At 41.5% G+C, this 26,414-nt stretch overlaps 1 protein-coding gene across 5 annotated transcripts in view; it reads right to left on the minus strand.

Annotated features, from left to right (window-relative positions):
• LOC139618650 (protein TANC2-like) overlaps positions 1 to 26,414 on the minus strand; it is a 65,005-nt gene that overhangs the window by 32,112 nt on the left and 6,479 nt on the right. For 2 of the 5 annotated variants that reach the window (XR_011689767.1, XM_071474763.1), the window contains exon 1: positions 1,597 to 2,590. Coding sequence is in view for 4 of the 5 variants with exons in the window: in XM_071474763.1 (XP_071330864.1) it covers positions 1,597 to 1,888 (292 nt within the window). In the remaining variant the exon portion in view is untranslated. Of the gene's footprint in view, positions 1 to 1,596; positions 2,591 to 8,148; positions 8,257 to 8,485; positions 8,591 to 26,414 lie in introns of those variants that run through there. The other 3 variants (XM_071474767.1, XM_071474766.1, XM_071474765.1) reach the window with 3 other exon arrangements.

Consider the following 26,414-nt stretch of genomic DNA (forward strand, 5'->3'; position numbering starts at 1 on the left):
TTCAGACAGGATAACAAGATTCAGTCAAGCCACATTCTCAGAGACAGTACATGGCAGCCATCTTTAGAGCTAATGTGGTTCAAAGCTAATGAAGCTAATGAAGCTTGAAGCTAAAACATATTCAAACATATACAGTAACAAATGTGGTCAATGTTGTCTCCAAACTCTCCATATATTTAGTTTATCATTCAGTCACCCTAAGAAACCTGCAGTATGTCACTGTTTTAAAGAATCTTGTGTCTTTACGCTTAAAGCCTTTATAGGGAACATTGGTAAACTAAATCCTTTCCTCTCTGCTGAAATATGGAAAACATATTTGAATTTTTCAGCATGAGTTTCATTTATTGTGTTAGTATTTGTTATTAGACTTTTTATTGAAGTATTCCCTTAGATGAATTCAGTGATTAAAGTAAAGGCAATAATAACAGACATCATGTCTAGTTTTCCATGAGAAGCAGCACCTCTTCACAGCTATCAGAGATTTATGTTGTATTTCAGACAAGGACGAGGATGTCTGCTGAGCCTACATTTCATGTTTATGTACACAGGTTATCGCTCAGCCTTGGAGGACTGTGGTCTTTCTGTTGTGGCACTAAGCTGATGGATCAATACATATAGAATAAAAATAGTAATTGTTGTCAAAGCCAGCAATATCAGCCAGGTAAGACAGGTCATTTGTTTCATCCACAGCTGTAGAAATATGGTGACTGCTTAAATCACCCTCACCCAAGATCAAGCAACCTGATACTCAGAAATTCCTTTGTGACCATGAAGGCCACACAAGTCAAACTATCAAAAGGTAGGATTCATTTTCTATCCACAAAAGTTGATTTGACTGATAGTAGTCTGCTCATCGTAATACTGTTTTGACTTGTCAGATGTCAGGTTTGGAGTGACAAATGACAAGTTCTACCCCAGTTAAACTATTCCCGAGGGATAACCCTGGTTTAACCCACTAAGCAGTACAGTATTTTGTTACTGGTTATAATGGATAAATATTATGTATAAAGGGGCACAAATGATGTTCAGTTTCTTCTTCATGAGAAGTAGGCTTGTACACAGCTTATAAAAATAGTTGTGTGTTGTTCTGCTGGCTCTGGAGGAACTTTCCAAAGTTTAAGCTTGCAACTGCAGATTTTTACCAAAGAGTATGAGTATGAGAAACTTCAGGCGTGACGTTTGAAACAATGGCCATTTAAGGGGTGGAGCGGGGGTCTAATGAAATGCTATCCAATTGCATTAGGGAGAAATGGAGCATCCAGTGTATTTAAGCTTGACCCATACCATAGACTAAAAGTCAGGATATTTTGGCATCTGCTTCATTGATTTTCACCATTTTTTTGAATGAGTACCCCTATAAGTACCCCCTATAATATACCAGAACACATGTTAGTGAAGGAGGCTAACAGAGGGAGACTTCAACTTTCTGTTCATACTTGATGGACACATTTCAAGATGAACAACTCAAAATGGTATTTGTTATCATTAGTAAATGTGAAAATACACCAGGCCCCTAACAAGGACACACAGACAGTTAATTTCATTACTGGTAGAAACCTGTCTGCCTGCTGAAACATTGCGCCACTGCACTCTCACCTTCCTCCTCTCTTCTTCCTCTTCCTCCTCTCTCTGCTCCATTGACGGGATGCGCCACCCAATCTCGACACAGCTCAGGGCTGTCCTCGTGGGACAGACAACAGCAGACATAAAACAGCAAGCGCCGCAGGAGGGAGGAGGTGTGGCTGACGACATCCACTTCCATGATGTCTCGGCCGCAACCGCAGACATGCAGCAGTCGCCATGGGCGACGAGTGGAGGACCGCTCATGCCGACACCACTTGGTTCTGGAGCAGATGCATGGTTTCAAAATAGTCGCTGTGCAGTCCATAGCTAGCTGGGTTCTGATTGGTTCAGAGTGCTGCCATGTAGAGGGTGGAGTCAACTGAGTCAATTGCCATCGCGCTGCTTGTACTTAATGCACATTATAACATCACTCCCCAGTCCTCTTCTCTTTGGTCCTGAGCTCCTCCTTCTCCAGAGTACACAAAAGAGAGAGGGACAAAAAGATGAAGGAGGTAGGAATGAAGAGATAAAAGGAGGAAGAGACTCTCCAGGAAAAGAAAAAACACCAGAGGTACTCCAACTTCTGAAGCAGAATGACTGCAGTTAATAAGCAGAAGAGTAAAGCGTATGAACACTGTGATAACAGCCAAACTCTTCATATGTTCAGGAAAGGTACTTTGTTAGTTCAAGCAGTAAAACTGGAATGCACACGCTTTTAAACCTTCCCCAAACTCACACAGCAGATCTGGACAGCGTATTCCACTGGTTATTGTCCTTTTCAGCCCAAAAAAATGCACTCCTTTTCATTCACAGGTAGAACCTTCTCAAAACTAAGCAAAGAAAGGTAACAGCAACTACAGCATGAAGTGGAAAGAGTAAATCTTCTCCTGGATAAAGTCCTCTTTGGTTAGAAATACAACAAGTTAAGTTTCCAAGTGTTAGAAGAGTTTTTCTTTCAACTGCAGAGCCTCCATATCTGGACAGAAAGGCGACCTCCCTCGTCTGACTGCACTGCAAATCAAAACCTCCTCCTCCTCCTCCTCCCTCCTTCTACCCCCACCCCCCCTTCCTAAAAAAACAACACACACTCATACACACACACACACACACACACACACACACACACACACACACACACACACACACACACACACACAGGAGAGAGGGAATGACTGCAGGAGGAGGTGAGTGGAGAGAGTACATGCGGGCAAAGTTTAGAAAGGCAGCTCAGTTTTCTATCTTGCAACAGAGGAAAAGCTCAGCCAGAACAAGGAAGACTCAGAGGAAGGCTGACAGAGCAAAGAAAGGCTGCAATTAAAGTGAAACTCCTTTTTCCAAGATCAGAAGACTGTCTGAAGACAAATCACAGTGATGAAAGATTGTAATCCATTTTAGTCCTAAAAATGTGAAAAATGTAGAAAGAAAAGTGCTAAACAAAGAGTTAGGATTAAACATCAAGTAAATGATGTTAAGTTGTTTAGTGGATGTTTAAATCTAAGTCTAGAGGGCATTATCATCCACTGGATGTTTTTGAACATGATTAAATGTTCATTCCCCTAAAATCCCTTCATAAAACCTGGGTTATTTTCAATCAAAATAATAATCTTTTCAATGGTGAGGCAAGGGGGAAAGATAGGATTAGGATCTTAAAGAGCTGGAGTGAGTTTTACAGTCATGCTGTCCATAGAAATATATAATAGTGAATGAGTAACAAATCTGCCAAACAATGGAAGAAGTTGAGAAAAAAAGGATTCAAGTTAGGCTAGCTATAACGTAAAAAAAAATGTAGTTACTACACAGTATCTACTAACAAAATATGCTCTTTCAGCAAAAAAAAAAAAAAAGATCAAGTTAAATACCTAAATGTATCTCTGTTTTGCAAGGAACCCAGAAGCATCTGGCTGTCAGACAGCAGATCAGCACTGAGCTAACAAATCACTGTAATAAATTCATACAATTAAATTACAACCATTTATGTGTACAGTTACAAGTGCTGCACGCCTTTCTATTACAACTTGTTTGGTACCAAAGAGCAGACAGACATAGTTAGCTGCTAGCTTGTGAACAAAGCAAATGCTTCTCCATAACTGTAAATAAGCAAGCGTTTGCTCACAAGATCCCCATATCAATTCAAAAGGTGATGATTTGCTGTGATCACTTTAAGGTTTAAGTATGTGATTAAAAGGTAGCAAATCTCATCAAACTGTATGAATCCTAATAGAGTCAAAAGCTGAGACAGCAGCTACAAGGATCGGCCAAGCTAGTTAGCTTTAGAAGGAGTTTAGCGTCTTCATCGTGACTGGATTTAGGCACTGCCTTATTTTATTTCATGTTGAATAAAAAAACTGAGTGACCAAGAAGTCAGTTCATTAAAAGAGATATTTTTAAATTACAGGTAACAGTGGAACAAGTAGTTTTAGTTAACGCTATCTCACTGGCTAGCTTTAAGCTGATTAGCCATAACTACACAGCTTCAGTAGCCTGCAGTTACTGCAGTTTGGTTTTTAGCTTGTTTTTGAGTCACTGAAGATTTTGAAGTGTTTTTCACAGATAAACATTTCTATGACATATTAGTTTATACAGTAAAACAGATGTCAAAAAGTCAGAATCAGGTCATCACTCAATTTTGAAAAAATATGCAGTTACCGTATTTTCTAGAGCATATATGACAAGATTTAGAAGGAAGAAGAGGCTAAAAACAGAAGAGGAAAAGCAGTGAAGAGAAATAAACTGAAATTAGAGCTTGAGTACATGTGGCTATGGTGTACTGAAGTGAAAAAGTTTTTTTTTTTTGTTTTGACAGAAAGTGAGTGCGAGAGACACACAGAGAGACTCCAGAGAGAGAGTCCACATGGTAATGTTTAGAAGAAGTGTGTCAAATCAACCCCGAGGAGGAGGAAGAGGAGGAGCAGGAGAGGAGAGGAGAGGTTGGCAAGGGGTTGGGTTACATTTCTGCATTTTCTCTCTCACTAAGGATCTAAGCACCTAGGGACGATCAAATGTAGGGTCAAAGTTCAACCCCCTCGCTGCTGCCAGACACAGTGTAACAGGTCACAGCTGTGTCTGTGTGTGTGAGAGAAAGGGAAAAAAGAGAAACCAGTCTAATGCTGGTTATGGTTTCTCCTCGATTCTCTCCTGCCCTGCTTATTCCTGGGATATTCCTGCGTGGCGTATGGCCTGTCAACCCACAAAATGATGACGTCACAATAAAGGCTAATCACCAAAGAATACTCACATATCACTATTATGAGACCTTTTTTCAAGTAGTCTCCCGATTGAAATAAAAGGAGGCCGTCTTCAAACTGTGACACATTTTGAAGTGTGTTTGAAGTCGGTTTACTCCACAGTTGGTTTTATTTCACCAGGGAAAGGTATCATAGGGATTCAGGACACTTTCACACTCACAGTTTAAAGTGTCCACACAAAGGGAAACAATACTACACAGTTGTTTTTTTCAGTTTTGATCCAGTTTGTGTTCACACTGACTTCATAAAAATGAATGAGACACTATACAAACTGATTAGACTTTGTCATTGTCTGGCATTTTGACTGACTAGGCATAAGAAATTGGTCATAATCTGTTATTACTGCTCATTTGAATTTAAATTTTTAATGATAACGAGACATGGTCTATTTATGTATTGTATATGTATTTATAAGGGCATGGAGAGAAAAGATGAACAGAGAGGCCGACTGTGTGGTCACTTTTCATGTCAGCACCACAGGAAGCCGGTGAAGTCACTGCAGTGACAGTAGTGGGCTGTCAATACCTGAATGATCTAATGGTTTTCACAAACAGGCCAGCACTCACACATCCCTCCCATTACTCTCAGCAAGAAAGTTTCCTCTCTGGGTCTGCAGTTGGATGTTAGCTATCCCACTAGAGGATATCTGCCTGTCACTATTTCAACCAAACCACATTGTCACTCTCCATAAGTGCCTGAGTACATATGGCTGCCCATGGCAGTTCCTCTGGGTCTGATGATGAGGAAGCGTAAACGTTGGTTTCACCTCAAACTGAGGCTCTCCTCACACCTGGAAGTGCTACCAAGGGCATCACTCAGGCAGCTCTTTTAGCACAGAGGAGACGCAGAGACTATCGTCTTCGCTGTTGTCTGAGGGCCCCTTCCTCTTAGTCTATCTGCATGGGTGTCTCGGGGCTTGATGTTGATATTCTCATATTGATGTGTTGTACCGAGTGTATCAATTGCAAGGGAACTGGAGGTTTGGCACATAACCAATGTTCCCTGAGGGAGGGAAGTGAGGTTAAGCACAAGTCAGACTCAGTGACGTGCAGTGTAGATTGAGGAGATGAGACTGTGCAGCATCTTTTATGCTCCTCAGGAGGGCGGGGCCTTCTGTGCCTGCATCAGTCTCACTGGCCTTGACAAGTGTATTGGAAGAAATTCTTCAGGTTGGTTGCAATCCTAATACTGATGTGTTGTACCTTGCTTCACTCCCTTAGGAAACATTGGTTATATGCACAGCATCCAGATTAGACAGTTTTCTGCAACTGGCATCCTTCATTATCAATGCTACATGGATCCAGGTGGGGAAATCGTTAATGTCACACACTTTTAAGTGGACTTCATGAACTGCAAAAGTACATGGATAAAAACACAACACACCACAGTCCCAGCTGCTTTCAACTGTCAGATTGATCAAGGAAAATCCCAGTGCTCACACACCAACAAACATGCTATCATGGTAAATGTGTATGTTGCTTGTAGTCTGAGATCACTTCCTGAACATTTCAACACATGGGTTGAATTTAATCATAGTTAAGCTTTGGAAATCATGTGAAAATCACATATCTTCTATCAAAAAATCCATTGACTGTTTGTTTGCTCTGAGAACAGAAACCAAACAGCTTAGAAGCAGACTGAGACCCTCCTGTTCAAGCAAGAAGTTTGATTGACAGTTTTCACAAAGTTGACATAAACCTTTGCAGAACTACAGTGCATCCAGAAAGTATTCACATTGTTTCACTTTTTCCACATTTTGTTATGTTACAGCCTTATTCCAAAATGGATTAAATTAATCAAAATTCTACACACAATACCCCATAATGACAAAGTGAAAAAAGTTTGCTTGAAATTTTAGCAAATTTATCAAAAATAAAAAAACAAAAATAGAACATGTACATAAGTATTCACAGCCTTTGCTCAATACTTTGTTGAGTATGATGCTACAAGCTCGGCACACCTATTTTTGGGCAGTTTCTCCCATTCTTCTTTGCAGAACCTCTCAAGCTCCATCAGGTTGGATGGGGAGCGTCGGTGCACAGCCATTTTCACATCTCTCCAGAGATGTTCAATCGGGTTCAAGTCTGGGCTCTGGCCACTCCAGGACATTCACAGAGTTGTCCTGAAGCCAGGTCTTTGTCATCTTGGCTGTGTGCTTAGGGTCGTTGTCCTGTTGGAAGATGAACCTTCACCCCAGTCCGAGGTCCAGAGCGCTCTGGAGCAGGTTCTCATCAAGGATGTCTCTGTACATTGCTGCATTCATCTTTCCCTCGACCCTGACTAGTCTCCCAGTTCCTGCTGCAGAAAAACATCCCCACAGGATGATGCTGCCGCCACCATGCGTCCTGGTGGTTCCAAACTACTTCCATTTACGGATGATGGAGGCCACTGTGCTAATTGGGACCTTCAATGATGGTCAGTTTCAATACATTTTTTTGTACCCTTCCCCAGATCTGTGTCTCAATACAATCCTGTCTCGGAGGTCTACAGATAATTCCTTGGACCTTGTGGCTTAGTTTGTGCTCTGACATACACTGTCAACTATGGGACCTTATATAGACAGGTGTGTGTCTTTCCAAATCATGTCCAATCAACTGACTTTACCACAGGTGGACTCCAATCAAGTTGTAGAAACATCTGAAGGATGATCAGTGGAAACAGGATGCACCTGAGCTCATGAGTGTCATGGCAAAGGCTGTGAATACTTATGTACATGTGATTTTTTTTTGTTTTTTGTTTTTAATATATTTGCAAAAATTTCAAGCAAACTTTTTCCACTTTGTCATCATGGGGTATTGTGTGTAGAATTTTGAGGTAAAAAATGAATTTAATCCATTTTGGAATAAGGCTGTAACATAACAAAATGTGGAAAAAGTGAAGCGCTGTGAATACTTTCCGGATGCACTGTACATCACTGACAGTAAGAGGGAGATTGAGAAAACATATTTTGAGGGCCTTTAATGCTGAGTCATGATCCAGGAAGTCCAGTTTACACACTGCAGTGTTAGTGTTGGTCTGAACAACAACCTATCCTGTGATTGTCTGAATGTGTGACAACAAACGCTACAGCTGTCAAAGCAGCCAGCGCTCCAATCAGGTTCTGTCTGTGATCAGACTTTTCTTCAGTCACAGAATATGTTAAATATACAACGCTGACATGCAGCCATTTTTATTTGGTAATGGTAGCCTTGTAGTGAGCAACACTTCAGCTGGAGATTGATACATTTCTTCTACTGTATTGTTTGATTGTTCCTGTATTTGCTTCAGGACAGATTGTTACACTACATGCGACTAAATCACACTTAAAGTCTTCTGAGGTCAAGCAGATTTTAGTCCTTACCGGTTCTTTTTCCCAGCCGAAGGTTAAGGAGGGGAGAGGAGGGAAGCGAACGAGTGAATCCCTCTGTCATCCTGACCTCTGACCCCTCTGGCTCAATGCTACTGCCACCTGTTGAAAAAGAGAGAGGGAGTCAGAGACAGTTTTGGGGATTGATATGAAATCGGGGAAACCACCAGAAGAAGATCTCTGCAACCTGCCAGCTCGACATCAAAACAGACATCTTCTCTGTAAAATGAAAATATAAAGAGCTTCTAGCAAGACTACAGCCAGACTGGAGGCACACTTCATGAACCTAACACAAGATAGGTACACAGATGACACATAATGAGGTACTGACCACTGTTGTTCTTGCGGCTTTTGCCTCCAAGCAGCATCTTCAGGCTGCTTCGAAACATGACTGCTCACGACAAGAGGTCACACGCAGACTTCCTGTCGACACCCCCTGGGGAAAGAGAGAGAGAGTCAGTGAACTATTAGAACTTATAATTCCCTTTCGAGGTGACTGGTAACATCCTGCCATACTAATGCAGATGCACAGCACAGCCATTATAACCTGCTTCTGCAGCTCCCTCACATTAACCTCCTTCATAAGGTGCTACATTTTTGGTATTGTTGATTCAACTAAGATTTAATACCCTCGTATTTGTTGATTATTCTTGTCAACATTACCCACGTTGCAACCATCCAACCAACAGTTTGGTCTAAGAAGTGTGTTATGCTAATGTAGTGTCAAGCTACTAGCTGCAGAGGTCTGGTAAGCTCACTTCCTCCTCAGTCCACAGCCAGGGATAACTGCGCTACCTGATACTGCTTATTGATCCGGTACTTTAACGTTGCTCTTATTGGTTCTTTTTGTTATTTTTTTAAGAGAAAAAAAAGAAACAAATTAAAAACAACAATTAACACTGCTTTTTTTTAATGTACTGTATATAAATTAACATTCTTAGCAATCTGCAACAGCATTGTTTTGATCAAATCATTGACGGTTACCTTAAATTGCTAACCCACGTTCGTATAATTCAGTTAGGGGCTGCAAGCTCCCTACATACATAACACATCTGGGGCAATTATGGATGAACTATGAGCTTTAACAATTTAGCACCAGGGCTTGTTCAATATCTGGTTTTGGTACCCACCCCTATCCATAACCCCAGAATGACCAAGAGAGATATAACATGTTAAATACTGAACTTTAGAGTTGCTGAAAGACAAATCTTTTAACCCTCAGACAAAGCTAAGCTAGCTGTTACCCAGTTTCCAGTCACTGTGAACAGCTAAGCTAAATGATTACTGGCTCTAGCTTCATATTTGACATAAAGAAATAAGAGTGGTCATCTTCTCATCTAACATCTCTTGGCAAGAAAGCAAATTTCCCAAAATGGCAAACTATACCTTTAATTCAACTGTACTAGTCCTGATGATTATTACATATTTCAGTTATTTTAATGGCATGAGTCTTTGTTGGTAGTAAACTGAGACACTTGTGCACTTAAATGTAGCAACTGACAACAGACCTGTCTGATTCCACAGAGTATCTCATTTGTGCGACTGACTGAATTACTCAAATTATTCCCCACACACACACACACACACACACACACACACACACACACACACACACACACACACACACACACACACACACACACACACTTCTTTTTTCCTACTATAAGTGTGACTTTTGAACACACCCAACTTGCAGGCTTGTAATCTTGTTTCCAGGCAACCATCTGCTGTTGCTAAGCGATTCATTAATGGAAATGTGCATTAGAATATAACCCTGTTGGTGCTGGTAGTGTGTGCCGACTGCAGGACTTTATATGTCCGGGTCACTAAACTGTAACAACAACTGATCAGAAAGTGATTTAATTAGAGACACAGAGCTTCCATGTGACTCTTACAGCCCTGATGACTGATTTTAAACTTCTCTGTCTTCTATCACAAAATACAGCTGATTATAACTGAACTGAATCAGAATCAGAATCAGAATCAGAATCAGTTTTATTGCCAAGTATGTTTTCACATACAAGGAATTTTTTCTGGTGATTGGTGCAATTGATCAGCAACAGTGGGGCTCTCTAGCCTTGTTGATGAGGCTAATAGCAGATGGGAAGAAGCTATTTTTGCGGCGAGAGGTTTTGGTCCTGAAGGACCGCAGCCTCCTGCCAGAGGGGAGTGTCACAAAGAGTTTGTGTCCAGGGTGGGAGGAGTCAGCTACAATCTTCCCTGCACGCCTCAGAGTCCTTGAGGCGTACAGGTCCTGGAGGGACGGAAGATTGCAGCCAATCACCTTCTCAGCAGAGTGGATGATACGCTGCAGTCTGTTATTGTCCCTCTCCGTGGCAGCAGCGTACCAGATGGTGATGGAGGAGGTGAGGATGGACTCAATGATGGAGGTGTAGAAGTTCACCATCATAGTCCTTGGCAGGTTGAACTTCTTCAATTGCCTCAGGAAATACATCCTCTGCTGAGCTTTTTTGATGAGGGAGCTGATGTTTAGCTCCCATTTGAGATCCTCTGTGATGGTGGTTCCCAAGAAGCGAAAATGCTCCACGGTAGCCACGGGGGAGTCACACAGGGTGATGGGGGTGGGTGGGGCTGGGCTCTTCCTGAAGTCCACTATCATTTCCACTGTCTTCAGAGTGTTTAGCTCTAGGTTGTTCTGCCTGCACCAGGTCACCAGACGCTCAGTCTCCCACCTGTAGGCAGACTCATCGCCATCAGAGATGAGTCCAATGAGAGTGGTGTCGTCTGCAAACTTCAGGAGCTTGACAGACTGATGGCTGGAGGTGCAGGTGTTGGTGTACAGGGAGAAGAGCAGAGGAGAAAGAACGCAGCCTTGCGGGGATCCAGTGCTGATGGTCTGGGAGTCAGACACGTGCCTTCCTAGCTTCACGTGCTGCCTCCTGTCAGACAGGAAGTCGGTGATCCACCTGCAGGTGGAGTCAGGCACGCTCAGCTGGGAGAGCTTGTCCTGCAGCAGAGCCGGGATGATGGTGTTGAAGGCAGAGCTGAAGTCCACAAACAGGATCCTGGCATAGGTCCCTGAGGAGTCCAGGTGCTGGAGGATGAAGTGGAGAGCCATGTTGACGGCGTCGTCTACAGACCTGTTGGCTCTGTAGGCGAACTGCAGGGGGTCCAGGAGTGGGTCAGTGATGGATTTGAGATGGGACAGGACAAGGCGCTCAAATGATTTCATGACCACAGAGGTCAGGGCAATGGGTCTATAGTCATTTAGTCCTGTGGGCCTTGGTTTTTTGGGGACAGGGATGATGGTGGAGGATTTGAAGCAGGCTGGCACGTGGCAGGTCTCCAGTGAGGTTTGAATTTGAATTTGAGAGAAAACGAGTAAAAGCAGTGAACAGATGACATGTTTAAAAACAGTGCAGACAAAGTCACTTCCACATGCGCATCAATACTTTTATTAGACAGAACGTAAAATACTCAATGACACAAACTGTCTGACAATTTGTATTTTGTTTCCAATGCCACAATCTAGCCCTAATTCAGTTTACAGCTAGCCGTGCCTCCTCCAAATAAATGCAGACACACAGCAGCAGCTTGCAAGCATTTAAACACTTCTTCTGTAGACCTTTCACTACCAACTTGTTGAGAAGGCTTTACAAACACAACCAGTGTGCACTCATAGCCAAGCTGCTCAATACAGCATCTATTCAGATGGTCCAGCTGGAGAAAGAACTGCCTCTTTTTTATTCAAACTTTATTTAACAAGGTTTGATTTTCACAGAGTGAGTTTTCCACAAAGTTATATGATATTAACATAATTTTGATGGTAAACAGCCAAGGGTCAATCCCAAAGGCTAGCTGAATACTGTGTCTTATAGTGAGTTAGGTGTGAAAGAAACATTTAGCTATATGAGATAAGTAAATAGTAAACTAAGGTAAATTCTGAACTAAAGGCTAAACTTGGCTGAATTTATGAAACTATGTGTCATGGATGATAACACAATACTGTTTACACTCTGAAATAAAACTGGACAAGAAACAAAAAAAAAACCAAAACAAAACATGTTTTTTATCAATGTCAGTGTTTTGATGAATTTTCTTCCTGTGCCTAAATCCATAAGCTACTACCTACAAAACTAATTCATAAACTACTCATTTATTTTCCTTTTTCAAAAACCTTTTCCCTTCATGGATTAGAGGATGACCATAAACAGTAACAGCAACCTCAGTGACAACTACAATTTTACCTTTTTCGCTCCATCTAACGGCGATTCTAATCATCCACAATTCTGAATCGATTCATAAACTTCAAAAATCGATTTTTTATTAACGTTCCTCCGTCTCTCTGCGCGCCCCCACGGGCTTCCGTACACAGAGTTGCAGCAACTTGGAAAAAAAAAAAGACGCAGCACAACTCTACTGTGAAGGGGCAGGCGCCATGGAGGAGCAACAAATTCTGCCAGTCCCATCTTCAATGAAGGCAGGAGTTTGGACTCATTTTAGGTTTTATTATCTTCCTGGGACACAGCAGCTCGACATGAATCATTCAGTATGCAAGGTTTGCAAAACAAACGTCACGTCACCACCCAGAGTTAAAAGGAGCGACGGCGGAACAACAGCCACCTCCAGCAGCCAGCCAATGTACACGACACCAATTTGTCAACAAACTCCCAGCCAACTCTGAACGGGCCAAAAAACTAAAACTAAATCTATCGCCTGTTTTATCTCGAAGGACCTGCGTCCCTACAGCGTAGTCGAGAACACAGGTTTAACACAGTTCAGCATGAATAAATGTTGCCTTTTGTCTTAAGTTTGCCTTTGTGTGATTACGTCATTGGAATCAGTTTATTTAAAAATCACATTATCTTATACAAACTATATTGTTTTGATGCCATAATTTGCCTTAATAGACTATGCATTGTATCAATTTTTGAATCGAGAATCGATTTTGAATCGAATCATGACCCAAAGATTCACATCTCTAATATGCACAGTTTCAACAACCTGAGAAAGTTTGTACATTGTCACAGATGAAGAGGAGCACAACTGTGTGTCTTTAAATAAGATGCAGACCATGCAGAGCATGCATGCATATTCCTTCACCTGATTAAAGTCCCTGACCAAGGAAATTCTGCAAAGACCAAATTCACAGTACAATAGATAAAAATAGAGATGATCTGAAAACCAAATTCCAGACTGTACCCCCCACCTTCCCTTTCCCTCTCTCTAATTAAGTCAATTACTCACTGGTCATCAGAGCAGAAAATTACTATTCTACCACAGACACACTCAAATCACTGAGACAAACGTCGAGAAAATGTCTTCTTGTGTCACTGTGTGTTACTGTGGTTGAGTTAAAGAAACACAGAGATCTAAGCATCCATGCACATATGGTCTGACTGAGCCAATAATATAAGGGTTAACACTGTCACTGAAAACACACCAGGTGTCACAGTGTGAGTAACCACTGACCTCTGTCGCCCTCTGTCGCCCGCCGCTGATTACAGCAGCAGGTTTATCATTTTTCTCCTGTCTCAGCCTGCTCTGTGTGCGTGTCCTCCAGAGGACCTTGTACTCAACGTCTCATGAGAGATTTCAAAACAAAAGACGTGTGGATGGAGAACAAATAAAGATCCTGAAACTTCACCTCCTGTGTGTGGGGTCTATGTCACTGAATGACAAGAGGCAGCTACAGTTTCCTGACAAAAGTGAACACCCAGTGTAAGACAAATAATAAGACACAAGCTGTTATTACCTATTCTACACTTCATCGCGATTCCATGTGGGTTTTGAGCGTGCAGCTTGTGTTCACACCATAAGAGTGACACAGTTAAGTGTAGTCAATAAGCAAGTAAACAAGACTAGGTCAAAACCTAACATGTGGCCGGATTCTGTGTCGTCAATCTGCAAATTGAATGACGTAGTCGACAACTTCCACCCTGATGATGGAAACGGCTATCAATCAATGAGAGTGACTGAGGGTGGACTAACACATCTCCAGGAGCCTGAGCTGCTCAGCTAACACCGCAACCACGGCCTGAAGCACTCAGCAGTGGCTGCATTTCATCAGGCTAGAGATGAAACAATATAAAAATGTAATGTCATGGTTACAGTGACTAAACTGATCACAGACATCAGCATTATCACGGTGATTTTGAAATGTGCTGAAAATGTTCAATAAGTAGTAACAGACAAACTGAAATCATTTCACCAAGTGAACGTTGGCATGTAAACATTGAAATAATAACATGTCCAACACATCTGTGTCACAGATGAGGAGGGAACAGTAGCAGTACTGGGTTTGCTGTGTGCTCTGTAAACAAGGGAGAAGAAAATGTACTATTATTATATTATGATTATGATTATGATTATTATTATTTTGTGTCTCTGCGTGTGCTCTGTGTACGTGTGATCAGATTAGAGATGCCTCAATTGATTGGCTGCCAATCATGATCAGCCAATTTTCATTAAAAATAGGTGATTGGTGTTTGGTGAATTAATGCTACTAGTCACTGATCACCTTAAAACCAATCACCTTTGGTTAACACTCACTAACTTTGGTGTAAAAAAGTATTAGTAGGCTGAAAAATCTTCGGAGGAGCTCTGTCACTGTCTTTTGCCATGTTTTCAATGACAAATAACAAACCCACGTTGCTGTGAGTCAAATTAACCACAGTAATTAACCATGGAAATACACAGTAACTGTTCCATCTCCACATCAGGCAGCTGAAAAAAGTGGGACTGTGCTGTCAGCCCCTCACTGAGGCCTATGGAGGACTCATCCTGGATGCATCCTGACCAGAGGGATCACTTTTCTTTCTTGTTGTGTGTCCCACACAAGGAAAACTCTTGTTAAAAGTGCAGAGAGTCTTCCTTCCATGGAGACTCTGTACTCACTGCAGGAATAAAGCACAGTCCATTCACAGAGACCTCCATCCTCCAGAACACTCTCTGTTCAGGTGGAGGAACACACAGAGATCCCGCTGTATTGCCTTTAAGAAGATTCAACGTTTGCTTGATTACACTGAACCTAACAAAGCTGGCATACTGCCGCCCCCGTGTGTGGTTCTAGATAGCAGGCCAGTGTTGTGCCAGAATCAGAGGCCTGACGTAACACAACAGCATGTTGGCATCTGTCCCAGAGAGCTGGCTCTAGCTTCTACACAGACATCATCCACTGACGGCTTAAAGGTGAAACAACAATGACCCCGCCCCTCCTTTTACACAGGATGGTGATGCAGAATAAAGGTGCAACATTTCCTCTTTGGACAGGCTGTGTAAAAGGGGCTACAGATGATCAGCACACCCTGAACTAGGTTCAGGAGCAGCTTCTTCCCAGCAGTAATCAGACTGCTTGCTAATGACATTCAGGCCAGTGTGAAGCACAGTGTAGAAAAGGACACTGGCCATCTCAGACTCATAAAACCATTCCTGCGTGCGTGCAGGTTTTGAAGAACTGGAGCCACTGCAGGAAAATGTGCCGACTCTGGCCCTTTCTGTAGAGACCCGCAGAGCTGCTGGTCCAGTCCAGTTTGTTGTCCAAGTGGACACCCAGGTATTTACCATCGAGGGACAGCAGGAGTTCTGGATCTGCTTAAGTCCACCACCAGCTCCTTTGTTTTGCTGATGCTGAGCTGCAGGTGGTTCAGCTTACACCAGTCCACGAAACTGACCACCACCCTCTGATACTCTGACACATCCTCTCCCCTGATGCATCCAACACCTGCAGAACTTCTGTAGGTGGCAGGACTCTCTGTTATACACAATAAAGAGAAAAGGGGACGGGACAGCCCCCTGTGGAGCTCAAGAAACAAATTCACAATAAATAATATCAATAAATTGAAAAAAAAATAGTAGAGATTATATTCACAGCACCTCCACTGAGGTCCTGGAGCAGCAGTTACATTGTAACACTGAAAATATATATATGTATATTGTACATGTTGCACCACAGTGTAGCAGCATTTAACAACAAGATATACATAAATAATAAAGTGTTTTTGAATAAATGCGCTGCCTCACTGTCAGATACAGGTGATTCACAGTCCCACAGGAGAGCGAGAGAGCGAGAGAGAGAGAGCGAGAGAGAGAGAGAGAGAGAGACAGAGGTTTCAGGGTTAGAGTTGTGATGGTTAAGCTAAGGGCGAGTGGATAGGGATTCATTATCCCTGTTCAGACAGGACAGCTCTAAATTCAGGTGTGAACGCACACAAGACGCACTGAGGACGCATATGAGCTCCGATCACTCCGACCACAGTCAGTGGTGGTCTGGACCACATTGTGGACACGTTCTTTTAGCAGTGTGAACGCAAATGTGTCCTGGGCCACACTGAAGGACCGCCTGCTCAACTAACGTCCTCTGTTTATCATGAAACATAGTGAACCGAAAATATTTTACTCTTTCAAATGGTTTAAACCTGATTTCATTGTAGAGCTGTGAGCAGCCATTGATTCGCTCTACCCCTCCTTGACCCCACCCCCTCTCTTCTCTCTCACACACACATTGACAGAGGAAGCAGGAAAGTGAGATCTATCGAGATGCACACGGAGACGCGTTCTTATGCCAGGGCCTCAATGACGGGCCCCGACGAACACAGGAAACAAGGATGTGTGCGTTGCGTGTGTATGTTTGTGTAATCTACACAGTGTGTGGCTGACTGACCGGTCAGAAAAGCCACTGTTGTCAGCAAACAAACACTTTATATCTGGTGCGGCAGTGAATCATATGAGGTGCGTCAAGTGCTCGAGTCCGCCACCAGGACCAGGACAACGTGCAGACATTAACCTAAAACCGTGTGTGGACACCGACTACTTCAACTTGATTGCCAATCTCCAGACCGGTGGCTCACCAGAGAAAATCTTTTTTGTCTTTGTAATAACATGATTGTGGGTCATACAGGTCTTTATATTGCTTGACCTCAACAGGTTGCCTCTCCTTATCCATTGTCCACACAGGAGAGACAGACACAGGAAGAGGTGAGGAGAGGGAAGCTGAGCCGCACGTACAAAACAGCCTTTTCTCTGGAAGAAAATGTGTTTTTTTCAAGGGCAGCGAGGCTGGAAATAGGACAGTGGCATGTCGACACACACCACACTACACATACCCACACAGAAAATAATAGGGACGGCTGTGTTGACACACACCATGTGATGGCGGTGCGTTTTGACCTTCTGTGTTTTAACTATTTCTAGAAACACAAAGAATCAAAAATCTTGAAATAGAATAAATGTTCATTCCTGGTACAACCAGACTGAGCTGCAGATATCTCCAAACTATCTGCACAGCTCATCCAGGAACAAACATAATCCTCTTCTGAGGAACAGCCCCACTGACGCTTCTAGTCACAGCGGCCAGATGTCGTCTTATTCCCACATATGCAATGTGTGTCAGTGTGCTAATCCTTAATGACAAGCATCCAGACACAAACACAGACACACACACACACACACACACACACACACAACCACATGCTCCTGACTCAACTGCAGCAAATACATTAAATGTCGGTATATGTTGGGTTCTTATGCAAATGCTCAGAAGATAAATTAGACAGTGGCAGAGAAAATGGAGCAAAACTCCTTTGTGTGTGAGAGAGTGTGAGAGTGTGAAAACAATTGTAAAAAAACTGTAAGAACCTATATAAATAAAGCAAAAGGCAGGTAAGGTAAGACTAAATAATATAAAAGTATATAACTACTGTATAAAATGAACATGCAAAAGTATAAAAATGAATCAAAACTCTCAAACTTTTCATTCCTCATTCTCATTTTACATGCAGATAAGTAGATTCAGTCACAATTTATTTTTTATTGTGTTACTTCAAGGTCCGTTCAAAACAATGAAACAGCTTATTAGTCTTTTCCATCCAAGCCTTCTGTAAGACACAACTATCTAAAAGAAAAGTAATCAATCTGAATTAAAACAGATCAACAGAAGCAACTAAGGACCACTGAAGTAAATCAAACCAAAGGCATCAAAGAAAAAAACAGAAAAAACAGAACAGGCACAGTTTTTTATAGTAAGTACTGATTTTTGGCTACTTGGGCTGTAAACACAACATTTTAGACACACTAGGTTCTGTTTTCATGAACCTGGTGGCGCGGCGCAGATTGTCATCAAGTGTGCTCTGCCCAGTGTGCTGGGGGCCTGCCAAGTGTATTTTGGTACTTTCGTCTGGTGCATTTGTGGAGCACTTAGAAACAGGGTGGAATCAGCTAGAATACATTAATACACATTAGAGGTTGTGACCATCGTGGCCAATCACACTGACTACTCTCATCTCCTGTAAACACAGGGGTTTTCCCGTCATGATGCTTCCTGAGTTTTCCTCAGAGGAAACTTCTTGTTGTCTGGGATGTACAGAGTCGAAAACAGCAGCTCGGACCTACTGCCAACAACAGATTATGCAAAAGTGATTTCTGACAATCTGAAGCTTCATCTTCATATTGCAACATAAATGTGACCCTGCACAAATAAATTAAGAGCTTTTAAAGTAACATTCTTTTGTTTCTGGGTAAACAGCATCATAATCAGAGTGCAGCTTTTTTACTGTGATCACGTCAGCTGGTTAAAAAATGTACGATAAACGTAAGACAAAGTAAAGAGTAAAGCATTGGTTCCCATCTGTGGGCTGGGGCCCACTGGTGGGCTGCAAAGGTACTGCAAGTGGGCCGACATATCATTTGCAAAACAGTACAGTTTTGGTGAAAAAATATAATGATCTAAATAATGTTTTTAAAACAAAATGATCTTTAACAGCTTTAAGATGTTTAAAAAACTCCTCTCATTGGCCGATAGGCCTATCACCGTTCATAAGTGATGAACTTTTGGAACTTTTAAGTTGCTGCTGGCTGGACCACTTTGCTGCTGGACCACCTTGTATACTTGTATTGTTATGGGGTCGAATGTGGGCCGCCAACAATTTTGAGATTTTCAAGTGAGCCATGAGTTTGAAAAGGTTGGGAACCACTGGAGTAAAAACAAACAAAACATGAATGAAGGCGTTTGTGGAATTTGAGGGTAGTACGTGTGTGTGTGCCTTCACCAAATGAAGTGACCAAATTATCATGGTACATGAGTGTGATGAGTTCAGGGTGGCTGACTGTCAAAGACGTCACTGGACAGGCACTGCCGCACTCTTAGCCACGCAGTGTAACCAGTCAGTTAATTCAATCAATGAATTCAATGAATGAACACACAGCAGTGGTGGAAGAGAGCCGCAATATAGGACTACTACTACTACTACAACTACTACTACTACTACTACTACTACTAATAATAATAATAATAATAATGATGTTCTAGGAATGGATGCAGAAGTAGCATAAACCTAAAAAATTTGTTTATACGCTTCAGAGACAAATCTATCCTAAGTCCTATTTTCACCTGCTGCACCAACATTAAAACATTCTGTAGCCAACTGGGCAATAAATTAACAAAATGTTTTAATCAATTTAATATCTATGAATACATTTCCAAAAGACTGTCATTTAATAACATCAGTCTCGTAGGCTGCTAATTTTCCTACTATAATCGCTGCTTCAGTTACCCCATCAGGAGAAAGCTCATTCTGCCTCTCACTGAAAACACACCTGATACCAGGGGCTATAAATCTCGTCTCTGTCAGTTACAACTTTCACATTACACATAATCAATTCATCCATTCTTTGAATAAAAATATGAATTAATGAATGTTAATCTGAAAAAGAGCTAATAACAATAGTGTGATGCCATACCACAGGTAATGAGGATTAAGCACTAATTATACTAGAAACTGTAGGCGTGTGTGAGAGTCTAGCATCTGTAATAAAGGGCAACAGACTCTGTCTATATTGTGGTTAATATCTTATGTTATTGGCTGCATGTGTATTGTTATTTCACAGTCAGGACTTTTTTTTTGTTACTTACAGTAACAAAACTTAAACTTAATTAGTATCCAGGGGAATGTTGTTTTGCATGCAGGTATTACTCTATATTATTGTATATATATATATATATATATATATAATTGGTGTTTCTGTAATTACAGGGCATTTTTTGCCTTTATTGACAGGATAGTGGAGAGTGACAGGAGAGGGGCAGAGAGAGGGGGAATGACACGCAGGAAAGAGTCGGGCCTGTCGGGAGTCGAACCGGCACTCGCCTGCTAAGAGCATGTGGTATGCGCCCTAACCATTCCGCCATCGGGCCACCCGTTTCAGGCATTTTTTAGACCCTGCAGTCAAATTTTGGATTGATTTTAAAGTTTATCAGATGATGCTTGAAATATATAAACACATTGTCATCACACATTTTGATATTAAAATAATAATTATATTAAGAAATGTGATTCAATAAAATTCCCACAACTGTGGTCTCGATGTTGAGACACATAAAATTAGTTAATGAAATTATAATGACATCATTTCAAATGAAATAGTTTCATACAGATTTTACTTTGCGCCATATTAAAAATATTATTTTTTCCTTACTCATCATTTATATGATTTTGCCATCTAAATGCGCCTGTCCCACACTTTTGAGTCCTTACTGCAACACTGAACAAATATCACAGTAAAATATTTGTTCAAAGCAGAACAAAACTAGTTTCTATGTAAATAGAAGGTAGCGAGTGATCACATGGTGAACCTGTCACCACCCACACCAGGTGACTTAAGATCCAGAAAAATCTTCTTCTCTGATTGTGCATTTTGAAATAAATAAAAAAAAGTGCAGTGTGAGCAAATGGAAATTGAACTTGTGCACTCTTACTGTATTGTATGTAAAAAAAGGCTTAAAGTTCAAACCAAATTGAGGAGAGATGTGGGAAATGAAGAATCTGATGTGAGTTACTCATGGCCGTCTGCTGCCAGTAACTGTGAGTCAGAGCTGACATGGTGAGAAGCTCATTCATGTGAGTGTTTGTCCATATGTGTGAAAGAGAGAAAGAGAGATAAGTGTGGTGTTTGCATGTCTCTCTCTCTCCCTCTCCCTCTCTTTCACACACACACACACACACACACACACACACACACACACACACTTGTACTTCTATCTTTGTGAGGCCACTCATTGACATAATGCATTTCCTGGCCTCTTAGCAAAATTTTAAACGTCATAACTCAATGCGAAACCATACCAAAGTTGTGAGGACCAGTTAAAATGTCCTCACTATGGTATTTAAGCCAGACAGGTTCTCACAAAGACAGAAGTACACACACACACACACACACACACACACACACACACACACACACACACACCATCTGTTGTCAGTTACTGCTCCATCTGACCTCCTCTAACTTTTTCTCTTAAACACACAAACACAGAGGAGCTTTGTCCACATTTGAGAGCAACATAAAGATACAGAAGAATAAGTTCAGTTGATCCTCCACTGAGTGCTCAGCTACTGCTCATCATACAAACTAAACCCTCACATAGACAAATAACACGGTTCCTTTTACACTCCGATGGCTATTCCGAAAACAAACTATCACCATACAGTTCACACATCTGTCCAGTTCAGGTACTGCAGCCACGTTCGAAGTTCTTTGTTTAATTTCAAACAGACAAATCAATTTGGGAACATGGTCCTACACTGCATTGGTCCTCTATTTGTGGGTATATTTGTGTGGTATTGACAAGTTAAAATGATTAAACCCCGTGTGGTAAAGTCACATTATTCAGCAGTGTTGCAAACCCGATCACACACAGACAGCACAGATGGACGACCCAGTTACCAACTGACATGCTTACTTTATAATTAGGCTCCAATTGTCATTATATACATTATCTAAATATCTACTTATTTGAATTTATTTTACCACTTAAAACACAGTAATTCAGTAACTTAAAATTACAAATATTGCTCAATATCTCCTCTTATGTAAGAAATTACATGGAAAAATGAGTTTTGCCAATTTTGAATTTTCCTCAAAAGGGTGTTGGCTATAGGTTAGTCATCAGTAGATGTGAATATTTTTGTTTGAATAAGTGTAAAACAAAAAAACACAGTCAATAAAATGTTATTCAGTTTACTAAAGGAGATTAATATTCTTTCTTTAAATCACAAAATACCCTGATATTTCAAACAACAACCATATTGGTTTAAATGACTTTTTTTAAAGGACATTTTAAAGGACTTTAAAATATATATATATATATATATATATATATATATATATATATATATATGTCTCAACTATTAGATTGCCATGAAATTAATCTGCATTGCTTTGGTGATTTAGATGTTTACCTGAAATATCTCAACATCTTCTTGATGGATTGGAACAAATCTTGACACTTTGACCTTGTCTCCGGATTACCATTGTAGGTTCGTGTGTTAGCGTGCTGTTGAACATTTTATGTGTTGAACATTCGGATGTTAACATTGATATTGTGAGCATAATAGCATGCTAATGTTTCCAATGCAGCACTGTCCCTGAGTGCTGCCTCACAGAGCCACTGGAATGACTGGAGACACTCAAACAGTTTTCTCATATGCACTATAGACGTTGTTCAGAGTTGTCCTGTCAGTGTCTGATGCATTCTCCCCTACTGGATATACTGGTAAATAATGGTTTAGGTGAGGGGTGGTGCCAGGGTACAGTGTGTATGTGCACATCAGGGCTGCAGTGCATGTGTGAGAGCACTCACTAGTCTTGTTGCTCTATGCCAGAAACAACTGTAACCTGCAGTTAGTTCTAAGATTATCCATCTATCCATGGGGGAGCTGGAGAGAATGCATTCTGACATTTGGCGAGGGCAGGGAACAGGTCGCCAGTCTATCACAGGGCTGACATAGAGGCAAACAACCAGACACACCCACATTCACACCAATTTAGAGTCACCAGTCAACCTAACATGCATGTCTTTGGACTGTGGGAGGAAGCCGGAGTCCCACAGGGAACCCACAGAGGCACGGCGAGAACATGCAAACTCCACACAGAAAGGCCGTAGGCCTGGGGAGATCAGTGCATCAGATCAGGAGATGCATAATTTAATAATGCAAATTACTGGTTACTGGAGCTGTATTCAGAGTTCAGAAGTTTGCTGATGCAAATTCAATTCAAATGATCCTACCTGTTCTACCTGTTCCCAGGTAAACTCTATTATTTGTCTATGTGTGTTTATACAGCAGAGAGAACTGCACTAGTTTCTCATGAGGATTCTGCAATGATCCGAGGAGTGTTTGGCCCTTCTCCCTGCTTCTCCTTCGGATCAACCTGGGATTTACACTGACTGATTGCCCTCTTTTCTCCAACACCTCAAAGGGATTTCCCTTTTTAACAACCGCACAAAGAGTCGCAGCTTCCTATGAGCAGAGGAAATCACCAGTATCACTCACACAACTTGTTCAAAAACACACCTACACACACAAGACCCAGAGCATACGCACAGCACTGGTGTGCTTGACTAGGCTTGTGTGTTGGTATGTGTATTAGTTATTAGCAATAGCGGAGTGCAGATGGCCTTGCCTTCAACTGAGCCCACACAGATTCTCCACACACACGCACACGCGCGCACACACACACACACACACACACACACACACACACACACACACACACACACCAGACTCTTATCTCTCTTCCCCAGAGAAGCAAGTCCTGACTTCCTGCAATCGCTCAGGACTCCCTCAGCTTGCCCACATACAGGAAGAGTGAGTTTGTGTGTGTGTGTGTGTGTGTGTGTGTGTGTGTGTGTGTATGCAGCCTCAAAAAAGAGTTTCCTGTAGATAAACAAACAAAGGGCTAACTGATACGCTCACCCTTTACCCTTTCTTCATGCTGTAAATGATTTTCTCTTACACACTCTTTGAAGTGATTGAAAGCTTAATGAGGAAACTTCACACTGCAGGCCTCAGTGTCCACAGGTGCCAGTGTTTGTGATTTGACGAGATGACACTTTGTGAGTTGGGATTTCACTTTGATGAAAATTGTCCTACATGTCCTCCCTACATTTTGGGAAACTAAATGGGCCCACTCACACTTTTCTAGTCATTGCTCCAACTTCATAACTAATCTGTGTTTAGAAAATGAGTCCAATTTGCTGCAAATCACATTTCATGTTGTAATTTTCGCTCTCTAGCAAACCAACTGTGGCTGAGCATACAGACATCGGTTTGAAGTGCACGTTGACTACGTAACAACAGCTTAGTGGTGGGCCATCTGACCAAAAGATCATGTGGCAGTCTTTCGAGTAGAATCCCAATCCATGATCTTCATCATGATCAGCATCTTGTTTCTGCTCTGATTTTACTGTGAAAGTCCTGAGTGGAAGTTGTGATTTATATTCTTCCGCCGCTTGGATGCTTCTTTCTGATGTTTGTCTGCTCGCCGCTATTCTTCGCCCACAATGCTGTCTTCTTTTCATGAATCGTGCTGCAACCAATCACACTTTTTTCTTAGCTCATATGGAGTATTCGTTTGGACAGCGATGGTACTTATTTATGAGGGGATTTATGTAAGTTCTTTAATTTGAAAATTCTGTCGCTGTTGACCAGCTAGCCCTGCCTCGTCCCGCCTAGTGTTTCTCTCTCTTGTTCCTTGGGCGTACTGTAACTCCACCGACTTGGACTGGAGCTGGTCACAGTGGTTCTTGTTCTGCTCCGGGAGAGAACTGGTACCTGTGTCACTACTCCAAGCTCTCTGAGCCTCCAGAGCAGAACGAGGACTGCCGTTGCCCGCTGCAGTTCATGGGCTAGCTGCTTAACAATTACCAATGGGCTGGTTGGCAGTGATTGAACTTTTAAAGTCGAATATCTATATATCTAAATATTGCACCTTTTGTGATCATTAGAAAAGTAGATCATATGATCATATGATGACAAAGAATGATCGTCCATGATATAAGATCGTCGTATCACCCACCCTCTACAGTTTCATGTAGTCTGGCGATCTCAGGAAATAAATACTGATGCAGCTGATAAAATCTGAAGGAAAATCTAAAAGAAAAAACTGTTAACAGCTCTGATTCTGCCCTTGATTTTTACCGACTGCAGGCAGATTGGAGTGATTGGGCAATTTGTTTTATTGGGTCATTGTCACAAGTCACGCACTCTGGCTAAAACCCTGACGCTGGGTCTGAACTAGATCTGTCACTTTTTATTTGAAATTTGAACTTTTATTTCAATGTGGTTAAAAATCAAATCATTGAAATGTAATGACATGCTCAAATTAAGTCTATAAACACAACACACCAACTAAAGTAGTTGTGGTCCAGCAGAGGACAAAATTAAACTTGACCTATTGCGTGCCCTATCAACATATATCATGTTAGCGAACTTAACTGATAAATAAAGTTTGACGACACTAACAAGCAAAGCCATGCTGATTATCACAACACATACACAGCCGAGAGGCAGTGTGTGGAAGTATTTTAGGTTCTACACTGTAGAAAAATATAAATTACGAACAAAGATGAGACTGTTTGCCGGCTGTAAAAAGCTGTTGCCTTACCTCTACAATGACCAAAAACTCACAGGCTCACCTGTCAGCTGCAAACAGCCACATAACCAAACAAGAGGATTCAATATAGTAAGAAAACTACTAACCTTAATGATGCTGCTGCTGTTCTCCAGTTGTTATACGAATACTTGGAGATAGGAAAGATGGTGGAATGAGAAAAATACAAACACCTGTACAATGTAATACTAGAGTGAGGCTCAGTAGAGAGCCAAGGCCGAGCAATCCTACACGTCTGTCTCTATCTTATAATGGAGAAATAAAAAGGAAAAAGGAAGTAGTCTGGGACGTAAGCAGGATACAGTTCACACAGCTGTATGAATTGTCTCATTGCTATGTTGCAACTGCTATTGTTATTGTGTAATTTTACTAGTTGCATGTTGAATGAAATACTGATGTAAGCATTCCTAAATGCTGCTGGTGCCACATATTACCACTAATACAACTGTGTGTGTAATGCAGAATCAGCATTTCTTCCACCTGATTCAGATTATTATCTGGATCTGCACCAAATCATACAAACTCATAGATCTCAACACCATAACATGTCTGATTTTTTTTACATAGAAATTCATACATTGGGAAATTGATGAAAATTTGTAAAAACTGCCATATCCTGCAATGTTAAAGAAAGTGATAAAAACAATTTCCTGGATCCGCCTCCTTAACCGGATCTGCACCAGAGCTAAATGGGGTCTTCTGTGGCCCACTCTCTAACCCTCCACCAAGTCTGGTGTAAATGGGTTCAGTAGTTTTTGCTTAATCCTGCTGACAAACAAAACATAACAAACAAAAAAAACATGGATGAAAACAAATGGCTGTGATAAAAATATCATTTACCATACTTATTAATG

Source organism: Trachinotus anak, unplaced genomic scaffold, assembly GCF_046630095.1.
Source record: "Trachinotus anak isolate AG129_WGS33_773 ecotype Australia unplaced genomic scaffold, CSIRO_AGI_Tana_v1 ptg000003l, whole genome shotgun sequence".
NCBI classification, from domain to species: Eukaryota; Metazoa; Chordata; class Actinopteri; order Carangiformes; family Carangidae; genus Trachinotus; species Trachinotus anak.